A 25382-nucleotide genomic window follows, 5' to 3' on the forward strand; every position below is an offset into this window, starting at 1 on the left:
AGTTTCAGTTTCACTCTAAAATTATCCCAGTCATGATCAAGTCGGAGTTTCCCTTCCCCAGAAGGGAAAAGGTTCTTAGTTTTACATAAAGACCCCTTACAGTTGCCATTGGTTGCTCCACGGGTTACTAAGCCTGAAACTCTGAGTGGAACCACAGGGTCAGAGTTTGTTAAAGCAGAGCTCAGTGGTGAATCATTTATACGGTAAAATGTTTTCAGTGGTAAATGAGGTATCAAAAACACCAATTTAGAAGGAAAACAACAGAATAATAGTTAATACCTTGGGCAGGATGTCCTGAGGTGTGGGGGTGGGACTTGCCTCATCACACATCTGGCCAGGTTGGTCCTGCTTTCTCTTGACTTCAAGGACAAGCTGAGCCAAGTACTTTTTCTGAAATTCATGTGTAGTCTGAATTTTGGAAACAATCAATTCAAACGTCATGCTTTCTCTTCAGTGGTTCTGTCCCCTAAGTCCAGCGTGTGTTTTCTCTGTCCTGCTACAGGGAGCTTGCATTGATGGCCCTGGCTGTCTCTTGCCTTCAGATGTTTGCCCAAAGTAACTGGACTGGTCCTCCTGTCTCCATCGATGTCTCTGCCCTGCTGCCTAAGTCCCTGCTCTCTTCTCAGGTATCATACCATCTCAACATCTGATTTTATATAAGCCACTTTACTCAAAAGTTAAACCAACTCTTGAGAAGTCTTAAGTTTGTGTCAAGGCCAAATTTACAAATACATTAAAAATAAAGTTATCAGTTTATGATGATCATCATGATGATTAGCTAAAATGTTTAAACCATTTTTGTGGTAATTTGGAGGCAAACTGAAAGGCAACAAGACATTGTTATTATATAATAAAGAGTTTAAACTAGGGCCGGGACTTTAACTCGTTAATTAAGATTAATTAATTACACAAAAATTAACGTGTTAAAAAAATGTATGCATTTTAATGCTCCTGATGCACTTATTTTTGCACCGCGGAACGTTTCTCACTGGATGAGTTTCAGTCGGACCGATTATACTGGAGCACCAACTAGTGTTCATGAGTTCAGACAACAACAAACCACAGTGAACCTGAACGAAGAGGCTGATGAGACCGCTTTGGTTGGCCCTGTGGATGGTGGGACATTTTGTTACAAAAAACAAACGTATGTAAGCATTGATAAGAGCATGGTTGTGTGCAAGCTATGCAACAAGGAATTCACATATCACTGCAGCACATCAAGCCTCAAGTATCACCCCCAACACATATAGCAGCTAGCGTGGATGCTAGCTGCTATATGTTGGTAAATCAACAAAGTCTGTTATGGCCTCTGAAGCAACAGAGAGATGTTTTCTAATAGTCAGGGTTTCCAATGTTCTGAATGTACTTGAAAGTATTGTTTTACTTAAAAAAACAAAGTATTATAGTTTACAGAAGGTCTACCTACCTATAAGCTACCTGAATTTCTGAAATGTACTATATTTCTAAATATGCTATTGCTACACTTAATGGCAAAAATTACACTGGTCTGTTGGACTTGAAGAAAAATAAACAATATTTTTGTTGCTCAAGCTTGCATTTAGTCATTATTCAATGGTAAACTAAAAATACATGTGAAAAAAATTACTTCTCACTCTTCTCAGGTCAAATATTTATATGCGATTAAAATTAATTAATTTCTACCATTAAAGCCGGGATCGCTGTTGCGTCACTCTACCATTAAGGCCGGGACAGCGGATATGTCATTTTGCAGTATTTGTATTTTTTTCCACCTATTTTCGGTCTCTTGGCCAATGTAATGCATCAGAACATGATCAGAATACATGCGGGAGTGTCACAATGCAACATCGGACTTTTCCAAATCATGACGGAAGACGACTATAGCGGAGGAGCTCAGCAGTAAGTGACGGAAGAGATCTGATTGAAACAGCGCCGATCATTTAATTGCTCATCCGGACTTTGAACCCTCGGAACCAATCGACCGGGATTTATGGATGAGGAATATGTTTTTAGACGACATATTTTCACCAAAGAACAGACAGATTTGTGGCCATCTGGAGATAATATTATTAATAATATATGAATATTAAAAATAATAATAGGCTAATTGATTGTGATGATGATATAAGAAATCATGACTGTTTATGTCTTATATTACTTTATGCGTCGTTGAGTACCCTGAAAAATGCAATATATAAAATGTATTATTATTATTATTATTATTATTATTTATTTTTTTATTTTTTTATTAGAGTAGGCTAATGAGAACTATGTCTTGTGTTTCCAGTGGTCATATCATGTTTGCATCTTGCTAATGGGCATGTATTAGTATTATGCATAGGATTCTTTATTCAGTCAAATGTAACATTTGCTGAGTTTGTTGATTTTTAAAAAAAATGTACTGAAGGTTTGGACAAATAAACTCAACTTCGTATGAAAGCCACGGGTATAAGCTCTCAAATACTTTTTGAATTTCATTTTTATCTGCTACAGAGGCTGAAAAATCTATTATTTAGTAGGTGTTGAATTTCCAGAAAAACTTCAGGTTTTAGGGGGTCATTTGAAAATCGCCCATAGGTTTTCAAGGCATTTTTTTCCAGGCGCTTTAGGCGTTAATGGGTTAAACAATAATATTTTACTGAAATGCAAAACATTTTTAAGGGTTTTAATGTTGGCAAAAACTGACCTCAAAGTTTTGTGATTGTAAATATTTGTAAATTGCTAACCCACTAATCTCTCTTCGTTGTATAGCTTTCTGGTCCTCATCCAAACTAACTCAAAATGAGAGCTTAACTGATACATTAGCAAGACAAAAACATTGGCTTATTGCTGTTAGCTTATTGCAGCTATATTGGTATTAGTTTTTTGTGTTGGTCAATCAGTACATTTGTATACATTTGATAACAATTCTCTCAATCAATTTATTGATGTCAGTCTATTCTCAAAGCGTGTTTCACAACAGTGTTCTAGTTGGTTCATCAGTAACTACAGCTCCCACATAGAATGTTAACCTGCTATCCTATATAGAAGATGCCCATGTCAGACCGTTGTAGTTACAGAACTGATCTGTTGCAGTTGAGATGACTTAACCAAAGTTTGCATATCTTTGGCTGGCAGCCCAAGACCTTGGTTGAGGTTATCCAGTCCAGCCTGCTCCTGGATGGGGAGTCTGTGTATAGCCTGGTGGCCAACCCCTTTCTCCTCCTGCTGGCCAGGGTTATATTCACCAAGTGCTCCACCAAGATGCACAGCCTCCAGGTAAGTCTTTTCTATTATAACCATCTCTTCTGTTCCAAATATCGTTATTGTAAAGCCTTATTCACATAGTATCTGAATACAGAAGAATAGAAGTATCTTCTGGCAAATATTTTTTAAAGATTTTTTATTATATTGTAACTCAGCCCCTAAAAGAACATTTAAGCATTTATATTACCATATTGATATCTATACACTTCCCAGCCACTTCAACAGGTACTCCTTGCTAGTACAGGGTTGCACCACCTTTTGCCTTAATTCTTCTTGGCGTAGATTCAGCAAACTGCTAGAAACATTCCTCAGAAATTTTGGTCCATATTGACATGACAGCATCATGCAGTTTCTGCGGATTTGTCGGCTGCATAATAATCGATAAATTGCAACGTGATTCGCTGAAATACACATTTGGATGGCGGAAGGGGGAAAAAAACAAAAGAAAAAAATGTCTCTCGTGCCTTCACACAGAAGAATTGATAGAAAATAAAGTTGAACAGTGACAAGGTCAGCTAAAACATGCACACGCACATCTATGACGATGGAGGACGGTCTGAGAGAGGGGTCATATAGAGTCCGGCGAGTTTTATTGACAATGAATGCACGATTACCCAGAACTTGGCTTTGGCTGTAAATCATTAGCCCCTGTCATAGTGCTGTTTCATGCCGAGATATTTACGGCTCTATAACGTCTCGCCTGCACTATGAACGCGCTCGAATCAGGATGCCGGGATCAAGTGATCAATTTTCCGCCTCCAGAGATAGTCAGAAGTCGCTTTCATAGTGCCGTTTCATGCCGGGACATTTACGGCTCTGAAACGTCTTGGCTGCACTAACGCTAATTTGGCACAGCGTCCGCCGCTGATCGTAAACAAACCAGCACATCATCTGGTGCTTGTTGTAAACAAACAGGGGTCGCTAAGTGAACACATGCAGCTGCAGTACATTCATACTGTATCGCTACAGTGCTAACTGTGTAGCCTATTAGCACTGCTGCTGCTCTGCATCACTATCCTCTCCTCCCACTATCTTCCACCTCGTTCCGCTACGCCGGATTGCACTATGAAAGGGTAAGAATATCACGCCTTCGCGGGATCACTTTGAACGCCCTAGGGCGAAAAGCCAGCACAGATCTTTCCAGCAAAATAGCGGAACATTTGTGGGACCACACTATGAAAGGGGCTATAGTACCGTTTCATGCCGGGAAATTCACGGCTCTGGAACGTCTCTCCTGCACTATGAACGCACTCGAAGTGGGATGCCGGGATCAAATGATCCCACCAATGTTCCTCGTCCAGAGGTAGTCATAGAGCTGGAAAATTGATTGGACTGTTGGAAGCATGTGACGTCATAGCTGTGGTTTTCATTAGCTACTCACATTTCAGGACATAGGAGATGATTTTCATGTCCTGTGTCTTGCCAGACTTCTCCCATATCTCATGCTACATATCCATGGGACCTCTGATCAGATCGGAAAGAGCGTCTTAAAAGGGGAAGACCCAATGAGACAAACAGCACAGTCTTGGAGCAGCCATTGATACACAATTGCCAGACTCATCTAATCTGACCAACCTTATTTCTCCCAACTAGACCTGCCCTCTGGCAGTTTGCCCATTGCACAATGATAAGCACGAAAAGAGAAGGACAAGCTCTACCAGCCAGAAGAGAGGTGTATATGTGTACCCTGAAATGATGAATATATATGTGAACGTGCTTAGTTAGTGAATGTGTGTGTCTTGGAGGTTATTGATTCAGCGAGACAAACAATTTAACCTCCATGTAGCCGTGCAGTAGGGGATGGGTAGCCTGGGTATACCCATACTGCCTTGCGCGCTCGAATTTCATTTCGAACCTCCAGACAGTCTGGCAATAAACAAGCTGCTGCGGGTCTCTCGGCGGCTCCACTGTCCCCCGGCTCGTAGCGAGATCACCGGCGTTACGGTAGCGGGACTTTAGCCGCTAGCGGCGCTAATCACCGGCGTAACGGTAGCGGCGCTAATAGCCCCGCTACCGTAACGGGACAGCGGAGCCGCCGAGAGACCCGCAGCAGCTTGTTTATTGCCCATAAAATCAGTGGATGTGTGTGGCTGAATGACATGAGGGGGAATAAAGCGTGAAAATGAATAATCTTGCAGAAAGCGAGGAATGGAGAAGCAAAGCAGCAAGCAACACTCTCTCACAGACACACACACAACAAACATCCATTTCTGTTGCTCTACATACGTCATCTGGTATAACTGATACGATTGGCTAAAAGCTACCTACAGACGCTTTTGATCGACATTCTAAGCGCCCAATAAACGGCTCCAGAGGATCGTAAACCACACCTCCTCCACGGAGAAATGAACGGCTGGTTCCCAGACTAGATCTCATTTGAGATTAGTCTGGTGTTAGCTAGTCTAGGGGATGGGAGCATCTTGCAGTGGAAATGAGGCAGGAGGAGATATCCTCCCTGACACACAAATAAGGTTTTAACATGGTTTATTGTCTCGGTGCTGAACAGGAGGGAATAAGGGGTCGTGGGTGTTGATGTCAGAGGAACAATAGCACTTGCATAGCTGCAAGACATTTCTTTTTCTCCCTGTCACTTTGTGTTGTGGTCAGACCCAAAATGGAGTTGGCTGTTTTCAATGCATGGTCATCACTTAGCTCTAGTCGGCAACTCTGGATGTTTTTATGTGTTAACACATTTCCATTTTATGATATACCTATTTAATATGAAAACCAAATATAATGTACTGTAAAAAATGATGTAATGCCGCAGCATTACACAATGTTATTCCAATTTACTGTGAACCTTCAAAAGCTGCATTTATTGATAACCGCAACATCGTTTGCATGTTGAATGCCGATTTGGAGTGTGATGTATAATGTTATGTAAGTGTATTTTTTTAGAGAATAAAACTGAAATGACCCGACAATATTTCATGTCTGACTGAGAACTCCTTTGTATCATCTATAAATGCATATTAGTCACCACATACATTTAGATAAGACTGAATATTTACAAAAGAGCATTAAGTTTAGAATTTACCTGGTAAAAAGTCTCAGGAGACTGAAGAGACCACTTAACAACTTCTCTCAGGTTCACCATGTTTATTTAAGCTCAACTGCAAGGCAAACACATGAATGCACACATTGTCAGACGAACCTGGTTCCTGGGCCCATTCATCACTGCTTGCAGCTTAATTATTTTTGATAATTAGCCATCTTAACACACATTTTAACTATGAGACCACTAAATAGTGCTCCAGTTTGAGGCATAGGAAACCCAAAAATGGATTTTCCTAGAGGTCATAACCGGTCAGTCTATACAGTGAGTTTTAAGAATTGCTCACACTGCAGTGAAATGGCTACTATGGGGATAACACCATCACATATGAAAAACACCAAAAACAAAACTGATACCCAATTTATGCAATTCCAATACAATATAGGGACCACAGTATGCATAAATATCCAAATACAATAGGTGAAAATAACATTGTATCAAACATTAGCTGATAGATATCGAGGCATCAGACTGACTGATGAAAATGTTGGAATTTAATATCCCAGTTTTTGCTTGCTTTTCCCATTATGTTCATAATGAATTCTCATTTAAATTATTTTTTTCCTCTTCTTTCTCTTTACTCTTTTAGCTGCTGCCCTGCTGGACTCTGCGCTACATCTGCCTACACCAGCAAATCCTGGAGGCCTGTTCTCAGCAGCTCCAAAACTTGGCCCACAGCAGCATTGACAAAGGTATATAAACATTATAATGTGGACATCCCTGTACTACCAGTGTACTGTATACAGAAGCCACAGTTCGCAACGTTTCACATAGATCAGGGCTAGGCAACCTGAGGCTCCAGAGCCACATGTGGCTCTTCAGGCCATCTGCAGTGGCTCCCTGTTGCTTTGACAAACTTATATCCTATAGACAAGAAACAAGAACTTTTTCCCAAAATAGCTACAAAAGAAAAGACATATTCGTTTACATTCACTACCAGTGCTTCACGATGAGTGATTTGCTTGATTTGCAGCGAGAAATTAGCAAATTACTTTCATTTTAAGGCTCAAAGAGGCGGCTCCAGAGGGATTTTTCTTTCTGTTTTTTGGCCAAAAATGTCTCTTTTCATGGAAAAGGTTGCTGACCCCTGACCTAGATTAATGAAATTTGCTAGGCATATGCCTAATGGCCAGCCTGTTGGAGGGGCTAGGTCTTGAGGGTGACAAATTGACTGAATAGCTTCCCCTAACAATTTTCAAAGTCAAGGCTCCCACTCTTAAATGTCATAAATGTCTTAAATGTCATGTAAATTGATGAATTTTGGTAGGCATACAACGTGGAGACAGACCAAAAAGTCATCAATTGCAGTATGCTTTAACAAACTTCTCTTACAGAACTTGGCAGTGCTATCCACCTGATTTTATTTAAACCTTTCTTACACTTAAACTGATTTAGATTTTTTCAAACAAGCCTTTATTTAGGTGGCCAAAATAAGTTTTCCAATATTGTAATGTTAGTCAGTTATTACCTAAATATTCTTGTGTACGTTATCTGATCCACTGATTAAGGTGGTCCTTCCATTCCTGGGTTGAAGCACTCCCACAACATAGTTAAATAAACTAGAAAATATCTTTAGATTAACTTTTTGCATAAAACAGGAAGTTGTTTTTTAAATCAACTGTACATTTTCCAATTTTCACCAAATGTCATGCTTAATATGTAAATGTGGTGAGAGTTACCAAATGTTATATTGTTTTTTTTTAACAAAGACTAAAAAGAGGACATTCATCTTGCAAAAAAATCAAAATCTCCTTTTAGAAATCAGCAGATGAAAGTAGGAAAAGATTCCTTGTTAGAACACTCGACATTGTTCAAAAATATTAATTCGGGCCACAGCTGCCAATAGGGATGGGTACCGAATTCGGTACTTTTATAGGTACCGACCGAATCGGTCCTCGGTAGTACCGACGGAATTCCGTCGAGTACCGATTCATGTAAAATCAAACGGTACCATGTTTCGGTACCTAAACAGAGTTAACTTTAAACTGATAATTGATTTCAACCTGTTTTCATTTGACGTCTTTGATTAACAAGTGTGCTGACGATCGCACTATTTTTTATTTTTTTATTTACCTACTCGTCTGGTCCTCTCTGCTCACCGCGGCCACTAGCTGTTGCCCTCTTCCACCCCGGCGCAGAGACGAACAGCCCGGTCTAGGCCTGCTAGCCGCCAGCTGCTATCTCTCCAATGTCTCTACCCGGGCTTGGCCTTCGTCTGCCTCCAGATTGGACCTTCCTTACTACAGTTTGCTCTCTCCATTCTTCTGTAGACCAGTCATTAACAGCTAGCAGCTAGCTGCTGCATCTCTGGTCCTCCGCTAATACTCCGCTCTTCAACTCAGGAATATTACCTGCCACTTTACTCCAAACTGCCTCACTGAAATTAAATCCCTCGGACTCCTGCGTCATCCTCGATATGTGCACAGAGCAGTCCGACTCAACTTTGTTTATTCCAACCATGCCATGCCCACAATACTGTCTGACCGGTGCTCCGCTGCACAGCTACCACGTCATCACAACAAATCACACGTGCACTTGCAACTTTTTTTTTTTTTTGTCCGTGCACTTGCCACCTGAGAGTGCTCCTCTGTGTTGACAGCATCATCCACCTCCCAACCTCTGTTCCGGCATCCTTTGATAACACTGCAACCTTCATGTTACAAAATGCACGTTCACTCAACAATAAAGCACTGCTCGTCCTGGATGTTATATTGTTTTGATATAAATAAGTTATAAGTTGTTTTGATATAAGTTTATATTTTGAGAAATAAATATGTTGAATTGAAAAATTTAGATTTTATTATTAAACAAATTAACATTTATTACCACATAAACAAACGCAAAAGTACCGAAAATTGGTACCGTTGAGTACCGATACCAATTCCCAGGTACCGGGTATCGGTACCATATCGGTTCAAATGTGAAAGGTACCCATCCCTAGCTGCCAATAATGTGTCAGTAGTGTGAGTAGTGACTGTGCTAGACGAAGAGATAGTTGTTTGACATGATATGCCAAAAAAACACATTAGTAAAGGGGAAATGAAATTGGGATGAGAGAATATAGTAGCAGACAGTTGGTACTACAGAGAATGATGCTGGACAGCAACCTGCATATTGACCCTGACCCTGCCTGTATGACAATCGACAAATTAAATTAAAAAAAAACTTTCAGTAAATTGGCAGACAAATGATGACAAATATTCTAAACAGAATATACTTGTTTTTCTTAGTTTTAGCTATATATTTTTAATTAATTGATATATGATTTAAATTCCAAATGTTTTGGAAAGTACTAAAATAAAATTAGAGAATGCGTCTTTATTTTACTGGGGTAATTCTCATGAAGCAAGTCTAAGTTATGTCTGTGAAGATTATAAAGACACACTTTATTAAACTAAATATATTTAACTTTTATATGAATGAACAATATAGCCACAATAAGGCACAATTCATTGTTTTGAGCTAAAATAATTTTTTCTATATTTTTTGACATATTTTTGATTCACAAATTCATTGCTGTAATGCATCCAGATAAAAATGTCATGGTTTCCCCACACTTGTATACAATACATATTTAATAAACTTTATAAAAATAATTCTACATTTGTTTAAAAATGGATAAATTAACAGAATATAATCACATACAATGTTTTTTAACAATGTATAAAAAACTAAATCTGAATGAAAATTGATGAGAAATAATGGTTAGATGTTACGGTAAGAAGATCAGCGTACCTCGCCCGGCACGGGTAAACCGGGGCCCCCTCCTGGAGCCAGAACCGGGAGGGGAGCACGCAGGCGAGCGTCTGGTGGCCGGGCTTTTGTCCATGGGGCCCCACCGGGCTCAGCCGGAAGAAGCTACATGATCCACCGACCTGTGGGCCCACCCCCCGCAGAGTAGGGCATAGGGGTCGGGTGCAGTGTGAGTCGGGCAGCAGGCGAAGGTGGGTACGTGGGCGTGCTGACCCTCGGCTCCAGCAGCTAGCTCTGGGGACGTGGAACGTCACCGCGCTGGCGGGGAAGGAGCCCGAGCTTGTGCGGGTGGTGGAGCGTTACCAACTAGAAATAGTTGGGCTCACCTCCACACATAGCGGGGCTCTGGAACCAAACTCCTGGAGAGAGGCTGGACTCTCTCCTTTTCCGGAGTTGCCCAGGGTGAGAGGCGCCGGGCGGGTGTGGGGATACTCACAAGCCCCCGGCTGAGCGCCGCTGTGTTGGAGTTCTCCCTGAGGAACGAGAGGGTCACCTCCTTGCGGCTGCAAGTCGCGAGGAGAAGGTCTCTGACTGTTGTCTGTGCCTATGCACCGAATAGCAGTTCGGAGTACCCGGCCTTCTTGGAGTCTCTGGGTGGTGTCCTGGAAGACTCTATAGTTCTTCTGGGAGACTTCAACGCTCACGAGGGTAACGATGATCGTACCTGGAGGGGGGTGATTGGGAGGAACGGCCTGCCCGATCTGAACCCGAGTGGTGTTTTGTTATTGGACTTCTGTGCTGGTCACGGATTGTCCATAACGAACACCATGTTCGAACATAGAGTTGCTCATAAGTATACCTGGTACCAGAGCACTCTAGGCCAAAGATCGATGATTGATTTCATTATCGTATCATCAGATCTGCGGCCGGATGTTCTGGACACTCGGGTGAAGAGAGGAGCAGAGCTGTCAACTGATCACCACCTGGTGGTGAGTTGGATCAGGTGGCGGGGGAGGCTGCTGGACAGACCTGGCAAACCCAAACGTGTAGTGAGGGTGAACTGGGAACGTCTAGTGGAGGCCCCTGTCTGCAGGGTCTTCAACTCACAGAAAGAATTTCTCCAACATCCAGGGCGAGGCTGGGGACATGGAGTCCGAATGGGCCATGTTCAAAGCCTCAATTGTGGCTGGTAGGAGCTGTGGCCTGAAGGCCGTCGGTGCTTGTCGTGGCGGCAACCCAAGAACCCGCTGGTGGACACCAGCGGTGAGGGAGGCCGTCAAGCTGAAGAAGGAGGCCTTTCAGTCTTGGCTGGCTGGGGGGTCTCCGGAAGCAGCAGACAGGTACCGTTCGGCCAGAAGGGCTGCAGCTGCGGCAGTCGCTGAAGCAAAAACTCGGGCATGGGAGGAATTCGGGGAGGACATGGAGGAGGACTTTCGGTCGGCCTCAAAGAGGTTCTGGAAAACCATTGGGCGACTCAGGAAGGGAAAACAGGGCTTGGCCCAAGCTGTGCTCACGGGGGCGGAGACCTGCTGACCCGACCTGTGGATGTCGTCAGGCGATGGATAGAGCACTTTGAGGAACTCCTTAATCCAGCCAACACGTCCTCTGTGGAGGACGCAGAGTCTGAAGACACAGGGGAAGACTCATCAATATCCCTGGCAGAGGTCGCTGAGGTAGTCAAAAAGCTACCCAGCGACAAGGCGCCAGGGTTGGATGAGATTCGCCCTGAGATGCTGAAGGCTCTGGACACTGTTGGGCTGTCATGGTTGACACGCCTCTTCAGTGTCGCGTGGAGGTCTGGGACAGTGCCAGTGGAGTGGCAGACCGGGGTGGTGGTTCCCATTTTTAAAAAGGGGGACCGGAGGGTGTGTTCCAATTACCGTGGAATCCCACTTCTCAGCCTCCCCGGAAAAGTCTACTCCAGGGTGCTGGAAAGGAGGCTCCTGGCCGTGGAACAACGGACCAGCTCTTTACCCTTGCGAGACTTCTGGAGGGGTCAAGGGAGTTTGCTTATCCAGTCTACATGTGTTTTGTGGACTTGGAGAAGGCCTATGACCGTGTCCTCCGGGGAGTCTTGTGGGGGGTACTGCGGGAGTATGGGGTACCGGGCTTGTTGCTACAAGCTATCCGGCCCCTATATAACCAAAGTGAGAGCTGTGTCCGCATACTCGGCACAACGTCAAACCTCCAGCACTCGTTGGGGCGGTTTGCATCCGAGTGCGAAGCGGTTGGGATGAGAGTCAGCACCTCCAAGTCTGAGGCCATGGTTCTCTGCCAGAAAACGGCGGACTGCCCCCTCTGGGTGGGGAGAGAGGTACTGCCTCAAGCTAAGGAGTTCAAGAATCTCGGGGTCTTGTTCACGAGTGAGGGTAGAGCGGAGCGTGAGATGGACAGGCGGTTTGGTGCGGCGTCGGCAGTGATGCGGCTGTTGTACTGGACCGTCGTGGTGAAGAAGGAGCTGAGCCGGAAGGCAAAGCTCTCGATTTACCGGTCCATCTATGTTCCAACCCTCACCTATGGTCATGAACTTTGGGTAGTGACCGAAAGAGCAAGATCGCAGATACAAGCGCTGAAATGAGTTTCCTCCGTAGGGTGGCTGGGCTCAGCCTTAGAGATAGGGTGAGGAGCTCAGACATTCGGAGGGAGCTCGTAGTAGAGACGCTGCTCCTTCATGTCGAAAGGAGTCAGCTGAGGTGGTTTGGGCATCTGGTAAGGAGGTGTTCAGGGCACGTCCAACTGGTAGGAGGCCCCGGGGAAGACCCAGAACATGGTGGAGGGATTACATTTCTCTCTTGGCCTGGGAACGCCTCGGGGTCCCCCAGGAGGAGCTGGACGTTGTGGCTGGGGAGAGGGACGTCTGGAATGCCCTGCTTAGCTTGCTGCCCCCGCGACCCGGCCCTGGATAAGCGTAGGAAAATGGATGGATGGATGGATGTTGCAGTAATGATAGAATTGTTTGAATTAAAATATGTGTAAATTTTAATGTTAATTCAATCCAAGCTGGCCGACTTCCTGTTCGTTTTCGGGTATGGGTTCTTCAGACTTTTTGGTGCGTCTTCCCTTGTTACACATATGTACCAAATTTCGTGTGTCTAGGTGAAAAAATCCTATATTGTGAGGCTCTTTTGAAAATTTCAAGGGGGCGCTAGTGAGTCATTTTGCAAGGTCCATTCCCGCGAATACCAGAATACGTAAATTTCACAGGAGATTGACGTATATTCCAAAAATGGTGAGTTTTTGAATATGAGAGGCCCCAAAAAGGTGATTGATTACCCGGAAAAATAATAATAATAGACGGACTAATTACAATAGAGTCCTCGCACCGTTAGTGCTCGGTCCCTAATAATCATTCGAAATACAATAAGGATTTTTGCTGTAAGCTGTACCATGTTCATGAGAATCACTCACTGGCTGTTTCATACTGATAGCAATGTTCACCCTCTGCACATGATGCTCTGTTTCCTTATCTCAATTATAAAAACTGAATTTTTCTTCTGTTTTGATTGTGGTTACTGATGAAAAGAAAAACTATATTTTCTTTTCTCTTTCACAGTGCTGAAATGCCAGGCTCTGCTGTCAGAGCATAGAAACCTGGCTATCCATTTCCACTTGGAGTGTGTCTACACTAGTCTGACCTACTATGATTATCAGCCAGCCAAGGAACACATCAAGAAGGCCCAGGAGCTCTCAGGGCTGATTATCAATCTGACTGGTACGTAAGTAAAGCATTATCTGCTCTTGAAGTATAATTGAGGGACTTATTGAAAATACATAAGAGGATGCTGCCATACCTGGTCATGATCCTCAGCACATATTGATTGAGCCCAAGTGATACCTCGATTGACGATAACAGGTGATTGTATCTGGTCAATGAAGGTGCTCTTGGCAAACGGACCCATTTTCAGCAAAAGTACTTGGCTCAGCTTGTCCTTGAAGTCAAGAGAAAGCAGGACCAACCTGGCCAGATGTGTGATGAGGCAAGTCCCACCCCCACACCTCAGGACATCCTGCCCAAGGTATTAACTATTATTCTGTTGTTTTCCTTCTAACTTGGTGTTTTTTGATACCTCATTTACCACTGAAAACATTTTACCGTATAAATGATTCACCACTGAGCTCTGCTTTAACAAACCTTCACTCAGTGACCCTGTGGTTCCACTCAGAGTTTCAGGCTTAGTAACCTGTGGAGCAACCAATGGCAACTGTAAGGGGTCTTTATGTAAAACTAAGAACCTTTTCCCTTCTGGGGAAGGGAAACTCCAACTTGATCATGACTGGGATAATTTTAGAGTGAAACTGAAACAGATTTTGAAGAGGGAAGGGCATCATGGATTAATTGGTGCTTTTTGTTATAGGGTTTTATTGTATTCATTTGTGTCTTGGAATTCTTCTTCTGCGTTCAGACAACAACCCTCTGGCTGGGGCAGAATCGCTACAAGACAAGTGATAAGGATGAAATTATCATAATTAAATTCTGGCCGACTTTGGTACTGAGGACTTAACTCAAATAGTGCTGATCTCCATTAAAGCAGTAGCACCAAGGCTGTACAAAAACAACTAGACTCCTCCATGGATGATCTTAAACCGCTCAGTGGTAGGCATAATTGGGGATAAGTGTGCACAAAAATGGTCTGTTCTGATGCTTGTGTATTCATACAAAGAAATACTTAACTATGACAAAGACTTGGCGCACATAACATCACATCGTACAGGAGTAGGTACTCTAATTGATTAAAATTCTCCTTCGCTACAATGGATTTCTGTCATTTGGAGTTCACAGAGGCCACTGATGAGATCAATAGCTGTGTTTCCTTTAGGGGGAAGAGTGGCAGCTGGGAAAGTCTCAGGCAACGCCCTATTAAATGGCCACTCACTCTGCATGTCTCCATTACAAAAATGGCTCGAGAGGGATTTAAGAGACTCCGGAAGGTTTCGACCGTGATCACATACGTGACTGATTAAACACGGGAGCAACTGTTGCAAAAAAAAAGCAGCATGGCTAATTATGCACAGCGTCTCCGCTGATCATAAACATTGTGATAGTAAATTAACCGGCATCACTAATTGTGCAGAGTGTCCGGTGCTTGTTGTAAACAAACAGAGATCGCTAAGTTGGTGTTGTTTGTTTGATGCTTGTTCTGTTTGTTGTTAATTGTTTTAATAAGACAAAGCACTATAGAGATTTGCACCCATTGTTATTTAATCCTGGGGCTGTTTGTTGATGTATTTTTTATTTATATTTTCTCATATATAAAAGGTTTACTAGAAATAATAAGAACATGTAATGCAAAGTTACGTAGATGCTTGATTATTTTAGAGAGTAATGACAAGCTTTGCAAAAAAATAAATACATTGAAAAGACAAAAAAAAATGCAATAGATGCAATAGAAGAGCTGTTTAAAAAAATCCTCCTCCTGTAAAACATTATCGACATTTGGTGCTGAATTCTTATGCATTAGTTTTTCTTAAGCAGGTGTCAAGTAACCTGGAACATGTTTCACACACTGCATGTGACTTGGCTGTAGCACAAATAAAAATTTTACTTTCATCCATGTACTCTAATCTTGGTATGTTTAACGATCTAACACAAGCTAACCTTGACCTCTTTATTGATATTAGCTACCTGAATGTGCTTACCAAAGAAAGAGAGGAATCTGTTATAACAGATGAAAGGGACATGGATGAACATATTGGAAAATGTGTATTGCCAAAAAAACTTGAACTGGATCAAATACCATTATGGAGAGTGTCGATGTGTCCATTTAAAGACTGTGGCAGCTATGGAACTGCTCTTTTAAATGTGTGCTAAAACCTTGCTTTCTGTATTTTAAATGGCAGGTGTATAGAAAATAAATAAATATAAATTACTTCAACTGACAACACTGTGCTTGACTAGATGATAGTTGCCCCCTTTTTGTTCAGTAAAGTTTAAAAAATTGCTTTTTAAGGGATAGAGCATTGATGAAAGCGTGAAGTGCTAATAGAAATAAATTTAACAGTAAACTCAGGAGATTGAAGATAGAAAACTCAAAGTTATACTGGCATATGTTGACAATAATAGAAAAAAAGAATGATTGATAAAAGCGTCAATTTAAGTAAATTGTAACACTCTATTTTGTATAACATATTGATAACTTGAACAAATTGACACGCTGCTCTCCCAGTTATCAGGAGTTGGAATGCTATCTGCAAGCTGATTCTGATCACATGGAATAGGAAGCATAAAAACATAATTTGCACTTATGGCACCAAGTTTTGTGTAACTAGCTTGTTCGCCCCCACATCAATTTGAGGAAAGGCATTACATAGCATATAATGCTCAACACTCCATGCCCACATGCACCAATCAATATGGCACATAATCTTTTGGTTAATACTGCCCCCAGAGCATGTGCTGGATGTATCCATCAAGATTAATGAAGATTTGTCAAGGACGTCATTTATGGCCTATTTTCTGCTAAGCAGAATTCAAATGTGAACTAATAAAAAGGACTTAATACTTAATGAAATGCCAAACATAAGAAAAGGTAAGACTTCAGAAGCTTTCAAAGTTTATTTATAGAGCACATTAAAAAACAACCTCAGTTGAGCAAAGTGCTGTACAGTTATTAAAATACATAAAAATCATACACAAATTTAGTTATAAATAAAAACAATGAAAACAATAAAATGGTAATACAAACTCAATCTAAAAACAGAGTTGGGGTTAAAAAAGAAAATAAAAGAATAAAAAAAAGTTTAAAAGTAAAAAAGCCAAGGATTCTTACGTTAAAAAAATTGCACTTAAGAAGCTGAATTGTACATACTTGCTGCTCTTAGGTGTTTTCATGTGCCATGATTTATGGCTGCAGCATGCAAGTGTTTCCATGTCTTTACAGGACTGCAGTCTGAGTGACGACACCGTGCTGAATAAAATCAACTTAGAAGAGCCCGATCAGTATGAGCTGCCTGACCTTAGTGCTGAGGAGCAGGCCGTCATCTTGGGCATCTGGTAAGTCATCTGCTGAAGTTCAGCACTCTTTCTGCAGTGCTGAAGTTGATCCAAGTTTTAGGAGAGTGCTTGTATATCATGATGATCTACCAGTTCAGTAACCTGAACTTCTAGAAAAGCTTTAAGTGATCTTACAACAACTTGAGGATATAAGTAACTTACACTACCAGTCGAAAGTTTGGACACACCTTCTCATTCAATGTTTTTATTTTATTTTTATTATTTTCAATATTGAACATTAATACTGAAGACATACTATGAAAGACGACACATGGATTTATGCAGAATAAAAGAAAAAGTGTTAAAAAAAAAATTGGTTTTACAGTGCTCAGCATAAATGAGTACACCCCCTTTGAAAAGTAACATTTTAAACAATATCTCAATGAACACAAGTACAATTTCCAAAATGTTGACAAGACCAAGTTTAATATAACATCTGTTTAACTCATAACATGAAAGTAAGGTTAATAATATAACTTATATAACTTATTACACATTTTTCAGTTTTACTGAAATAAGGGCGATACAAAAATGAGTACACCCCACAACAAAAACTATTACATCTAGTACTTTGTATGCCCTCCATGATTTTTAATGACAGCACCAAGTCTTCTAGGCATGGAATGAACAAGTTGCCAACATTTTGCTCCATCAATCTTTTTCCATTCCTCAAGAATGGCCTCTTTTAGAGACTGGATGCTGGATGGAGAGTGATGCTCAACTTGTCTCTTCAGAATTCCCCATAGGTGTTCAACTGGGTTCAGATCAGGAGACATACTTGGCCACTGAATCACTTTCACCCTGTTCTTCTTCGGAAATCCAACAGTGGCCTTAGATGTGTGTTTAGGATCATTGTCATGTTGGAAAAGTGCACGACGACCAAGGGCACGGAGTGATGGTAGCATCTTCTCTTTCAGTATAGAGCAATATATCAGTGAATTCATGATGCCATCAATGAAATGCAGCTCCCCGACACCAACAGCACTCATGCAACTCCACATAAGGACACTGCCACCACCATGTTTCACTGTAGGCACCATGCATTTTTCTTTGTAATCCTCACCTTTGCGACACCATACAGTTTTGAAGCCATCAGTTCCAAAAACATTTATCTTGGTCTCATCACTCCAGAGTACAGAGTCCCAGTAGTCTTCATCTTTGTCAGCATGGCCCTGGCAAACTCTACGCAGGCTTTTTTGTGGCTGGGCTTTAAGAGAGGCTTCTTTCGTGGACAGCACCCATGCATGCCATTCCTCTGCAGTGTACGGCGTATTGTGTAACAAGAAACAGTCACCCCAGTTTGGCTTTCTACTTCCTTAGATAACTGCAATGAACTTGCATGCCGATTTTCTTCGACCCTTCTCATCAGAAGACGCTGCTGTCGAGGTGTTAACTTCTGTGGACGGCCTGGACGTCTCTGTGAGATGGTTGCAGTTCCATCTTTTTTACATGTTTGTACCACTTTTGCTGTAGTATTCTGACTGATAAGTAAAGCTTTGCTTATCTTCTTGTAGCCTTCACCTTTGCGGTGAAAATAAATTATTTTCCTTCTCAGATCTTGAGACATTTCTCTTCCATGTGGTGCCATTGCTAACAACATGAAATGGAAAGGGGTTTTATTAAAGTAACACCCTTTTATAGTCAACTGTCTGCTGGACACCTGTGTAATGAATAATTAGACTCACCTGGGGTCGATTATTGTTAAATTAGACATTTGTAGTCTAAAATGTAGCTTTGCTCCAGAGACTTTCAGTGGGGTTTACTCATTTTTGCATCGCCCTTATTTCAGTAAAACTGAAAAATGTGTAATCTGAGTTATATTACTAGGACTGGGCGCAGTACTGAACGGGCCCTCGCAGTACACGCGTGTCGGGGCATGCTGCAGTCGGGGTTTGTGCGTTACAGGGGCCAGTCTATACCACCCCTATGAATTTCATTGCCTTAAGTCTTGTGGTGTGGGCACAGTGGCACTCATTAAATTAAACTGCCGCCAGAGCGCCACCTAGGGACCGATCAACCTGAGTAGTAACCTAGTAACCTGAGTTTCATGTCATTCAGACACACCAATGTGGAGATATGCAACACTTTGTGTTTTGTGTTGATAATAGCGCCACCTGCAGGAAGTTGTTATTTAATAACTTGAGTATTGTTTGGGTAATCAAAATTCTTTTAATAACTTTATGTCATGAGGGTCCATAGATGCTGTGGGCAAAGTTTGGTGCAAAACAATGAAATTGCCTAGGAGGAGTTAGAAAAAGTAGGTTTGCGACATTTCGCGAATTTGCGAAGAAAAATTTGCGAAAAAAAAACGGTAGGCGAAAATGGGAGTGGCTTATATCACAAAATTCAGCACAACTCAGTGAACGCGTGGATATAGGTTTTTTGAATGTGCGATAAAGTATGTGGGAGTTATTAGCCAAAACGCACTTTCCTTTATTATAGCGCCATCTAGTGGTGAAAATTCAGGATGACAATAGATTATAAAATTTTTCGCCAGGTGTGACTTATATTTAAAGTTTCATGAGTTTTGGGGTATGTTCAGGCAGTGAAATATGCGATCATTTGGGGCTAAGAATAAAAATAATAAAGAATCATTCGAAATACAATAGGGACCTCGCAGGTCGTTGCCTGCTCGAACCTAACTAGGACTGCGCGCAGTACTGAAAAGGCCCTCGCAATACACGCGTGTCGGGGCATGCTGCCGTCAGGGTGCGTGCGTTACAGGGGCCAGTCTATACCACCCCTATGAATTTCATTGCCTTAAGTCTTATGGTCTGGGCACAGTGGCACTCATTAAATTAAACTGCCACCAGAGCGCCACCTAGGGGCCGATAAATAAAATCTTCAAGGGTTATCCTCAGGAGGGCATTGAAAATAAGTATACCAAGGTGGTGTTAATCTGACCAACCGATTTGGAGATATAAAATACTTCAATTTAAAGAGCGCCACCTAGTGTTCATCGCCCAAAATTTTGTAGATAGCCTCAGGGGCTCATGGGGAAGTAGTAACCTGAGGTTCATGTCATTCAGACACACCCATGTGGAGATATGCAACACTTTGTTTTTTGTGTTGATAATAGCGCCACCTGCAGGAAGTTGTTATTTAATAACTTGAGTATTCTTTGGGTAATCAAAATTATTTTAATAACTTTTTGTCATGAGGGTCCATAGATGCTGTGTGCAAAGTTTGGTGCAAAACGATGAAATTGCCTAGGAGGAGTTCGAAAAAGTAGGTTTACGACATTTCGCGAATTTTCGAAAAAAAACTCTAGGCGAAAATGGGAGTGGCTTATATCAAGAGATTCAGCACTACTCAGTGAACGCGTGGATATAAGTTTTTTGAATGTACGATGAAGTATGTGGGAGTTATTAGCCCAAACGCACTTTCCTTTATTATAGCGCCACCTAGTGGTGAAAATTCAGGATGACAATAGATTATAACATTTTTCACCAGGTGTGACTTATATTTAAAGTTTCATGAGTTTTGGGGTATGTTCAGGCAGTGAAATATGCGATCATTTGGGAAGAAGAAATAAAATAAAAAAAATAAAAATAAAGAATCATTCGAAATACAATAGGGACCTCGCAGGTCGTTGCCTGCTCGGGCCCTAACTAGACCCTAATCACGTGTGTGAAATTTGGGACAGATTGGACAATGTATGGTCAAGTTATCAAATCTCGTGTGTTATGGCGAGACGCCATATTTTGCCGCCATGCCACACCCACATAGTGTGACTGTCGGTAAAGATTTATACAACTTTTGATCCCAAAGCCCTTGTGATGGTACTGACCAAGTTTGAAGTCAATGGGATTAAATCTGTCGGAAGAGTTATGTAAAGTACGCAACGTGGTCATTTTGTGAAAGGGGGCGTGGATAAAGCATAAAGGGCGGGGCTTTATGAAATATTGTTATGTGGAAGTGTTAAGGGCTGGACTCTGATGAAGCATGACAAGTTTGGACCAGATGGGACAAAGTATGTGGAAGTTTTAACGATCTCGTGTTTTATGGGGAGACGCCATATTTTGCCGCCATGCCACGCCCACATAGTGTGACTGTCGGTAAAGATTTATACAACTTTTGTTCCCAAAGGCCTTGTGATGGTACTGACCAAGTTTGAAGTCAATTGGGTAAAATCTGTAGGAGGAGTTTGTTAAAGTATGCAACCTGGAAATGGACAAAAACAGTAGGAAACGCCATTTTCGATCCAAGATGGCCGACTTCCTGTAAATTTTTGGGTGTGGGTTCTTGAGACTTTTTGGTGCGTCTTGCCAGGATACATGTATGTACCAAATTTCGTGTCTGTACGACATTCCTGTGCGAGTGGCTGAATTTTCTTGACTTTCAAGGGGGCGCTGTTGAGTCATTTTGCCACGCCCATTCCCTGCACCACTAGAATACGTAAATTTCAGTGGAGATCTATGTATATTCCAAAAATTGCGAGTTTTTGAATATGATAAAGCACTCAAAAAGGCGATTCATTTTTCGGAAAAAAAAAGTATAACTAGGACTGCGCGCAGTACTGAACGGGCCCTCGCAGAGTGGAGCCGTCGGGGGAGGCGCCGTCAGGGGAGGGCACATCGGACGCAGCGCTGTTGGCTCAGTCCCTATGCGTACCAAATTGCGTGTCTCCTACCACTGTGCTTGTGGTAGGTGTAAAACATGATACTTCCTGTAGCCAGCAGGGGGCGCTATGACTGTGTGTCACTATTGGCCCGTGGGTGTGTCCTGGGCTGGACCCTAATCATGTGTGTGAAATTTGGGACAGATTGGAAAATGTATGGTCAAGTTATACAGTCTCGTGTGTTATGGCGAGACGCCATATTTTGCCGCCATGCCACGCCCACATAGTGTGACCGTCGGTAAAGATTTATACAACTTTTGATCCCAAAGGCCTTGTGATGGTACTGACCAAGTTTGAAGTCAATTGGGTAAAATCTGTAGGAGGAGTTCGTTAAAGTATGCAAGGTGGAAATGGGTAAAAACAATGAATTGTGCGATATTCAAACCAAGATGGCGGACTTCCTGTTGTGTTTGAGGTCTTGGTCCAAGGGGCTTTTTGGTGCGTCTCCACATGAAGCACGTGTGTACCAAATTTCGTATCTCTACGTGAAACCTACTGCTGGGGCTAGGCGTTAAAGTTGTTACTTCCTGTTGCCATCGGGGGGCGCTATGACTGTGTGTCAATATTTACATGTGGGTGTGTTCAGGGCTGGACCCTCATCACCTGTGAGAAAATTGGGACAGATGGGACAATGTACGGGACGCCATATTTTGCCGCCATGCCACACCCACATAGTGTGACTGTCGGTAAAGATTTATACAACTTTTGATCCCAAAGCCCTTGTGATGGTACTGACCAAGTTTGAAGTCAATGGGATTAAATCTGTCGGAAGAGTTATGTAAAGTACGCAACGTGGTCATTTTGTGAAAGGGGGCGTGGATAAAGCACAAGGGGCGGGGCTTTATGAAATATTGTTATGTGGAAGTGTTAAGGGCTGGACTCTGATGAAGCATGAGAAGTTTGGACCCGATGGGACAAAGAATGGAGAAGTTATAACAATCTCGTGTTTTATGGCGAGACGCCATATTTTGCCGCCATGCCACGCCCACATAGTGTGAGCGGCGGTAAAGATTTGTACAACTTTTGATCTCAAAGGCCTTGTGAGGCTACTGACCAAGTCTGAAGAAAATTGGATGAAATCTGTAGGAGGAGTTTGTTAAAGTATGCAGCATGGAAATGGGCAAAAACAGCAGGAAACGCCATTTTCGATCCAAGATGGCTGACTTCCTGTACGTTTTAGGGTATGGGTTCTTGAGACTTTTTGGTGCGTCTTCCCATGTTACATTCATGTACCAAATTTCGTGTCTCTACGACATTCCTGTGCGAGGGGCTGAATTTTGCAGTAAATGGGGTGAAATCTGTAGGAGGAGTTCGTTAAAGTATGCAGTGTGGAAATGGGTGAAATATATGAATTGTGCGATATTCAAACCAAGATGGCGGAGTTCCTGTTGGTTTGAGGTATGGGTCCAAGAGGCTTTTTGGTGCGTCTCCACATGATCCATGTGTGTACCAATTTTCGTGTCTGTACGTGAAGCCTACTGGTAGGGCTAAGTATAAAACCTGTGACTTCCTGTAGCCAGCGGGGGGCGCTATGACTGTGTGTCAATATTGACATGTGGGTGTGTTCAGGGCTGGACCCTCATCACGTGTGAGAAATCTGGGACAGATTGGACAATGTATGGTCAAGTTATCCAGTCTGGTGTTAGATGGCGAGATGCCATATTTTGCCGCCATGTCACGGCCACATATTGTGAAGGTCAGTAAAGGTGTTGATAAGTTGTGTTCCCCAAGGCCTTGTGATGGTACTGACCAAGTTTGACGTCAATGGGATTAAATCTGTTGGAGGAGTTATGTAAAGTATGCAAGGTAGTCATTTTATGAAAGGGGGTGTGGATAAAGCATAAGGGGCGGGGCTTGATGAAAGATGGTTATTTAGAAGTGTCGAGGGCTGGACTCTGATGAAGCATGAGAAGTTTGAAGCAGATGGGACAAAGTATGTAAAAGTTATAAAGATCTGTTGTTTTTTGGCGAGACGCCATATTTTGCTGCCATGCCACGGCCACATAGTGTTAGCGGCGGTAAAGCTTTCAATAACTTTTGATCCCAAAGGCCTTGTGATGGTACTGACCAAGTTTGAAGTCAATTGGGTGAAATCTGTAGGAGGAGTTCGTTAAAGTATGCGGCGTTGAAATGGGTAAAAACGATGACAAGTGCGATATTCAAACCAAGATGGCGGACTTCCTGTTGGGTTTGAGGTATGGGTCCAAGAGGCTTTTTGGTGCGTCTCCACATGAAACACGTGTGTACCAAATTTTGTGTCTCTACGTGAAACCTGCTGCTGGGGCTAGGCGTAAAAGATGTTACTTGCCGTTGCCAGCAGGGGGCGCTATGATTGTGTGTCAATATTGACACGTAGGTGTGTTCCGGGCTGGACCCTAATCACGTGTGTGAAATTTGGGACAGATTGGACAATGTATGGTCAAGTTATATTGTCTCGTGTGTTATCCTACAGATTTCATCCAATTATCTTCAAACTTGGTCAGTAGCATCACAAGGCCTTTGGGATCAAAAGTTGTATAAATCTTTACCGACGGTCACACTATGTGGGCGTGGCATGGCGGCAAAATATGGCGTCTCGCCATCAAACACGAGATTGTTATAACTTCTCCATTCTTTGTCCGATCTCATCCAAACTTCTCATGCTTGATCAGAGTCCAGCCCTTAACACTTCTAAATAACAATATTTCACAAAGCCCCGCCCCTTATGCTTTATCCACGCCCCCTTTTACAAAATGACCACGTTGCATATTTTGAAGAACTCCTCCTACAGATTTCACCCGATTGACTTCAAACTTGGTCAGCACCATCACAAAGCCTTGGGGGTCAAAAGTTCTATAAAGCTTTACCGATGGTCACACTATGTGGGTGTGCCATGGCGGCAAAATATGGCGTCTCGCCATAACACACGAGACTGTATAACTTGACCATACATTGTCCAATCCGTCCCAAATTTCACACACATGATTAGGGTCCAGTCAAGAACACACCCACGTGTCAATATTGACACACAGTCATAGCGCCCCCTACACACATGAATCATGTGGAGACGCACCAAAAAGCCTCTTGGACCCATACCTCAAACCCAACAGAAAGTCCGCCATCTTGGTTTGAATATCACACTTGTCATCGTTTTTGGACATTTCAAGGGCTAATAACTCCCACATACTTCAGCGCACATTCAAAAACCTTATATCCACGCGTTCACTGAGTTGTGCCGAATCTCGTGATATAGGCCACGCACATTTTCCGAGTTTTTTTTTTTTGAGTTTTCGCACCAAACTTTGCACACAGCATCCATGGACCCTCATGACAAAAAGTTATTAAAAGAATTTTGATAACCCAAAGAATACTCAAGTTATTAAATAACTTCCTGCAGGTGGCGCTATTATCAACACAAAACACGAAGTGTTGCATATCTCCACATTGTTGTCTCTGAATGACATGAAACTCAGATTACTACTTCCCCATGAGCCCCTGAGGCTCTGTGCAAAATTTTGGGCGATGACCACTGGGTGGCGCTCTTTTAATTGAAGTATTTTATATCTCCAAATCGGTTGGTCGGATTAACACCAAACTTGTAATACTTATTGCCAATGCCCTCCTGAGGATAACCCTTGAAGGTTTTATTGATCAGCCCCCAGATGGCGCTCTGGCGGCAGTTTAATTTAATAAGTGCCACTGTGCCCAGACCATAACACTTAAGGTCGTGAAATTCATAGGGGTGGTAAAGACTGGCCCCTGTAACGCACACACCCCGACGGCAGCATGCCCCGACACGCGTGGACTGCGAGGGCCCG

At 42.5% G+C, this 25382-nt stretch overlaps 1 protein-coding gene across 1 annotated transcript in view; it reads left to right on the top strand.

Annotated features, from left to right (window-relative positions):
• The window catches only part of ttc27 (tetratricopeptide repeat domain 27), a 67330-nt gene that overhangs the window by 3757 nt on the left and 38191 nt on the right, over window positions 1-25382 (top strand). The window contains exons 3-8 of the mRNA XM_059359053.1: window positions 503-626; window positions 3097-3237; window positions 6870-6972; window positions 13527-13685; window positions 13850-13989; window positions 16852-16964. Of these exons, the coding sequence (XP_059215036.1) occupies window positions 503-626; window positions 3097-3237; window positions 6870-6972; window positions 13527-13685; window positions 13850-13989; window positions 16852-16964 (780 nt within the window). The remainder of the gene's footprint in view (window positions 1-502; window positions 627-3096; window positions 3238-6869; window positions 6973-13526; window positions 13686-13849; window positions 13990-16851; window positions 16965-25382) is intronic.

Source organism: Centropristis striata, chromosome 20, assembly GCF_030273125.1.
Source record: "Centropristis striata isolate RG_2023a ecotype Rhode Island chromosome 20, C.striata_1.0, whole genome shotgun sequence".
Lineage (NCBI taxonomy): Eukaryota > Metazoa > Chordata > Actinopteri > Perciformes > Serranidae > Centropristis > Centropristis striata.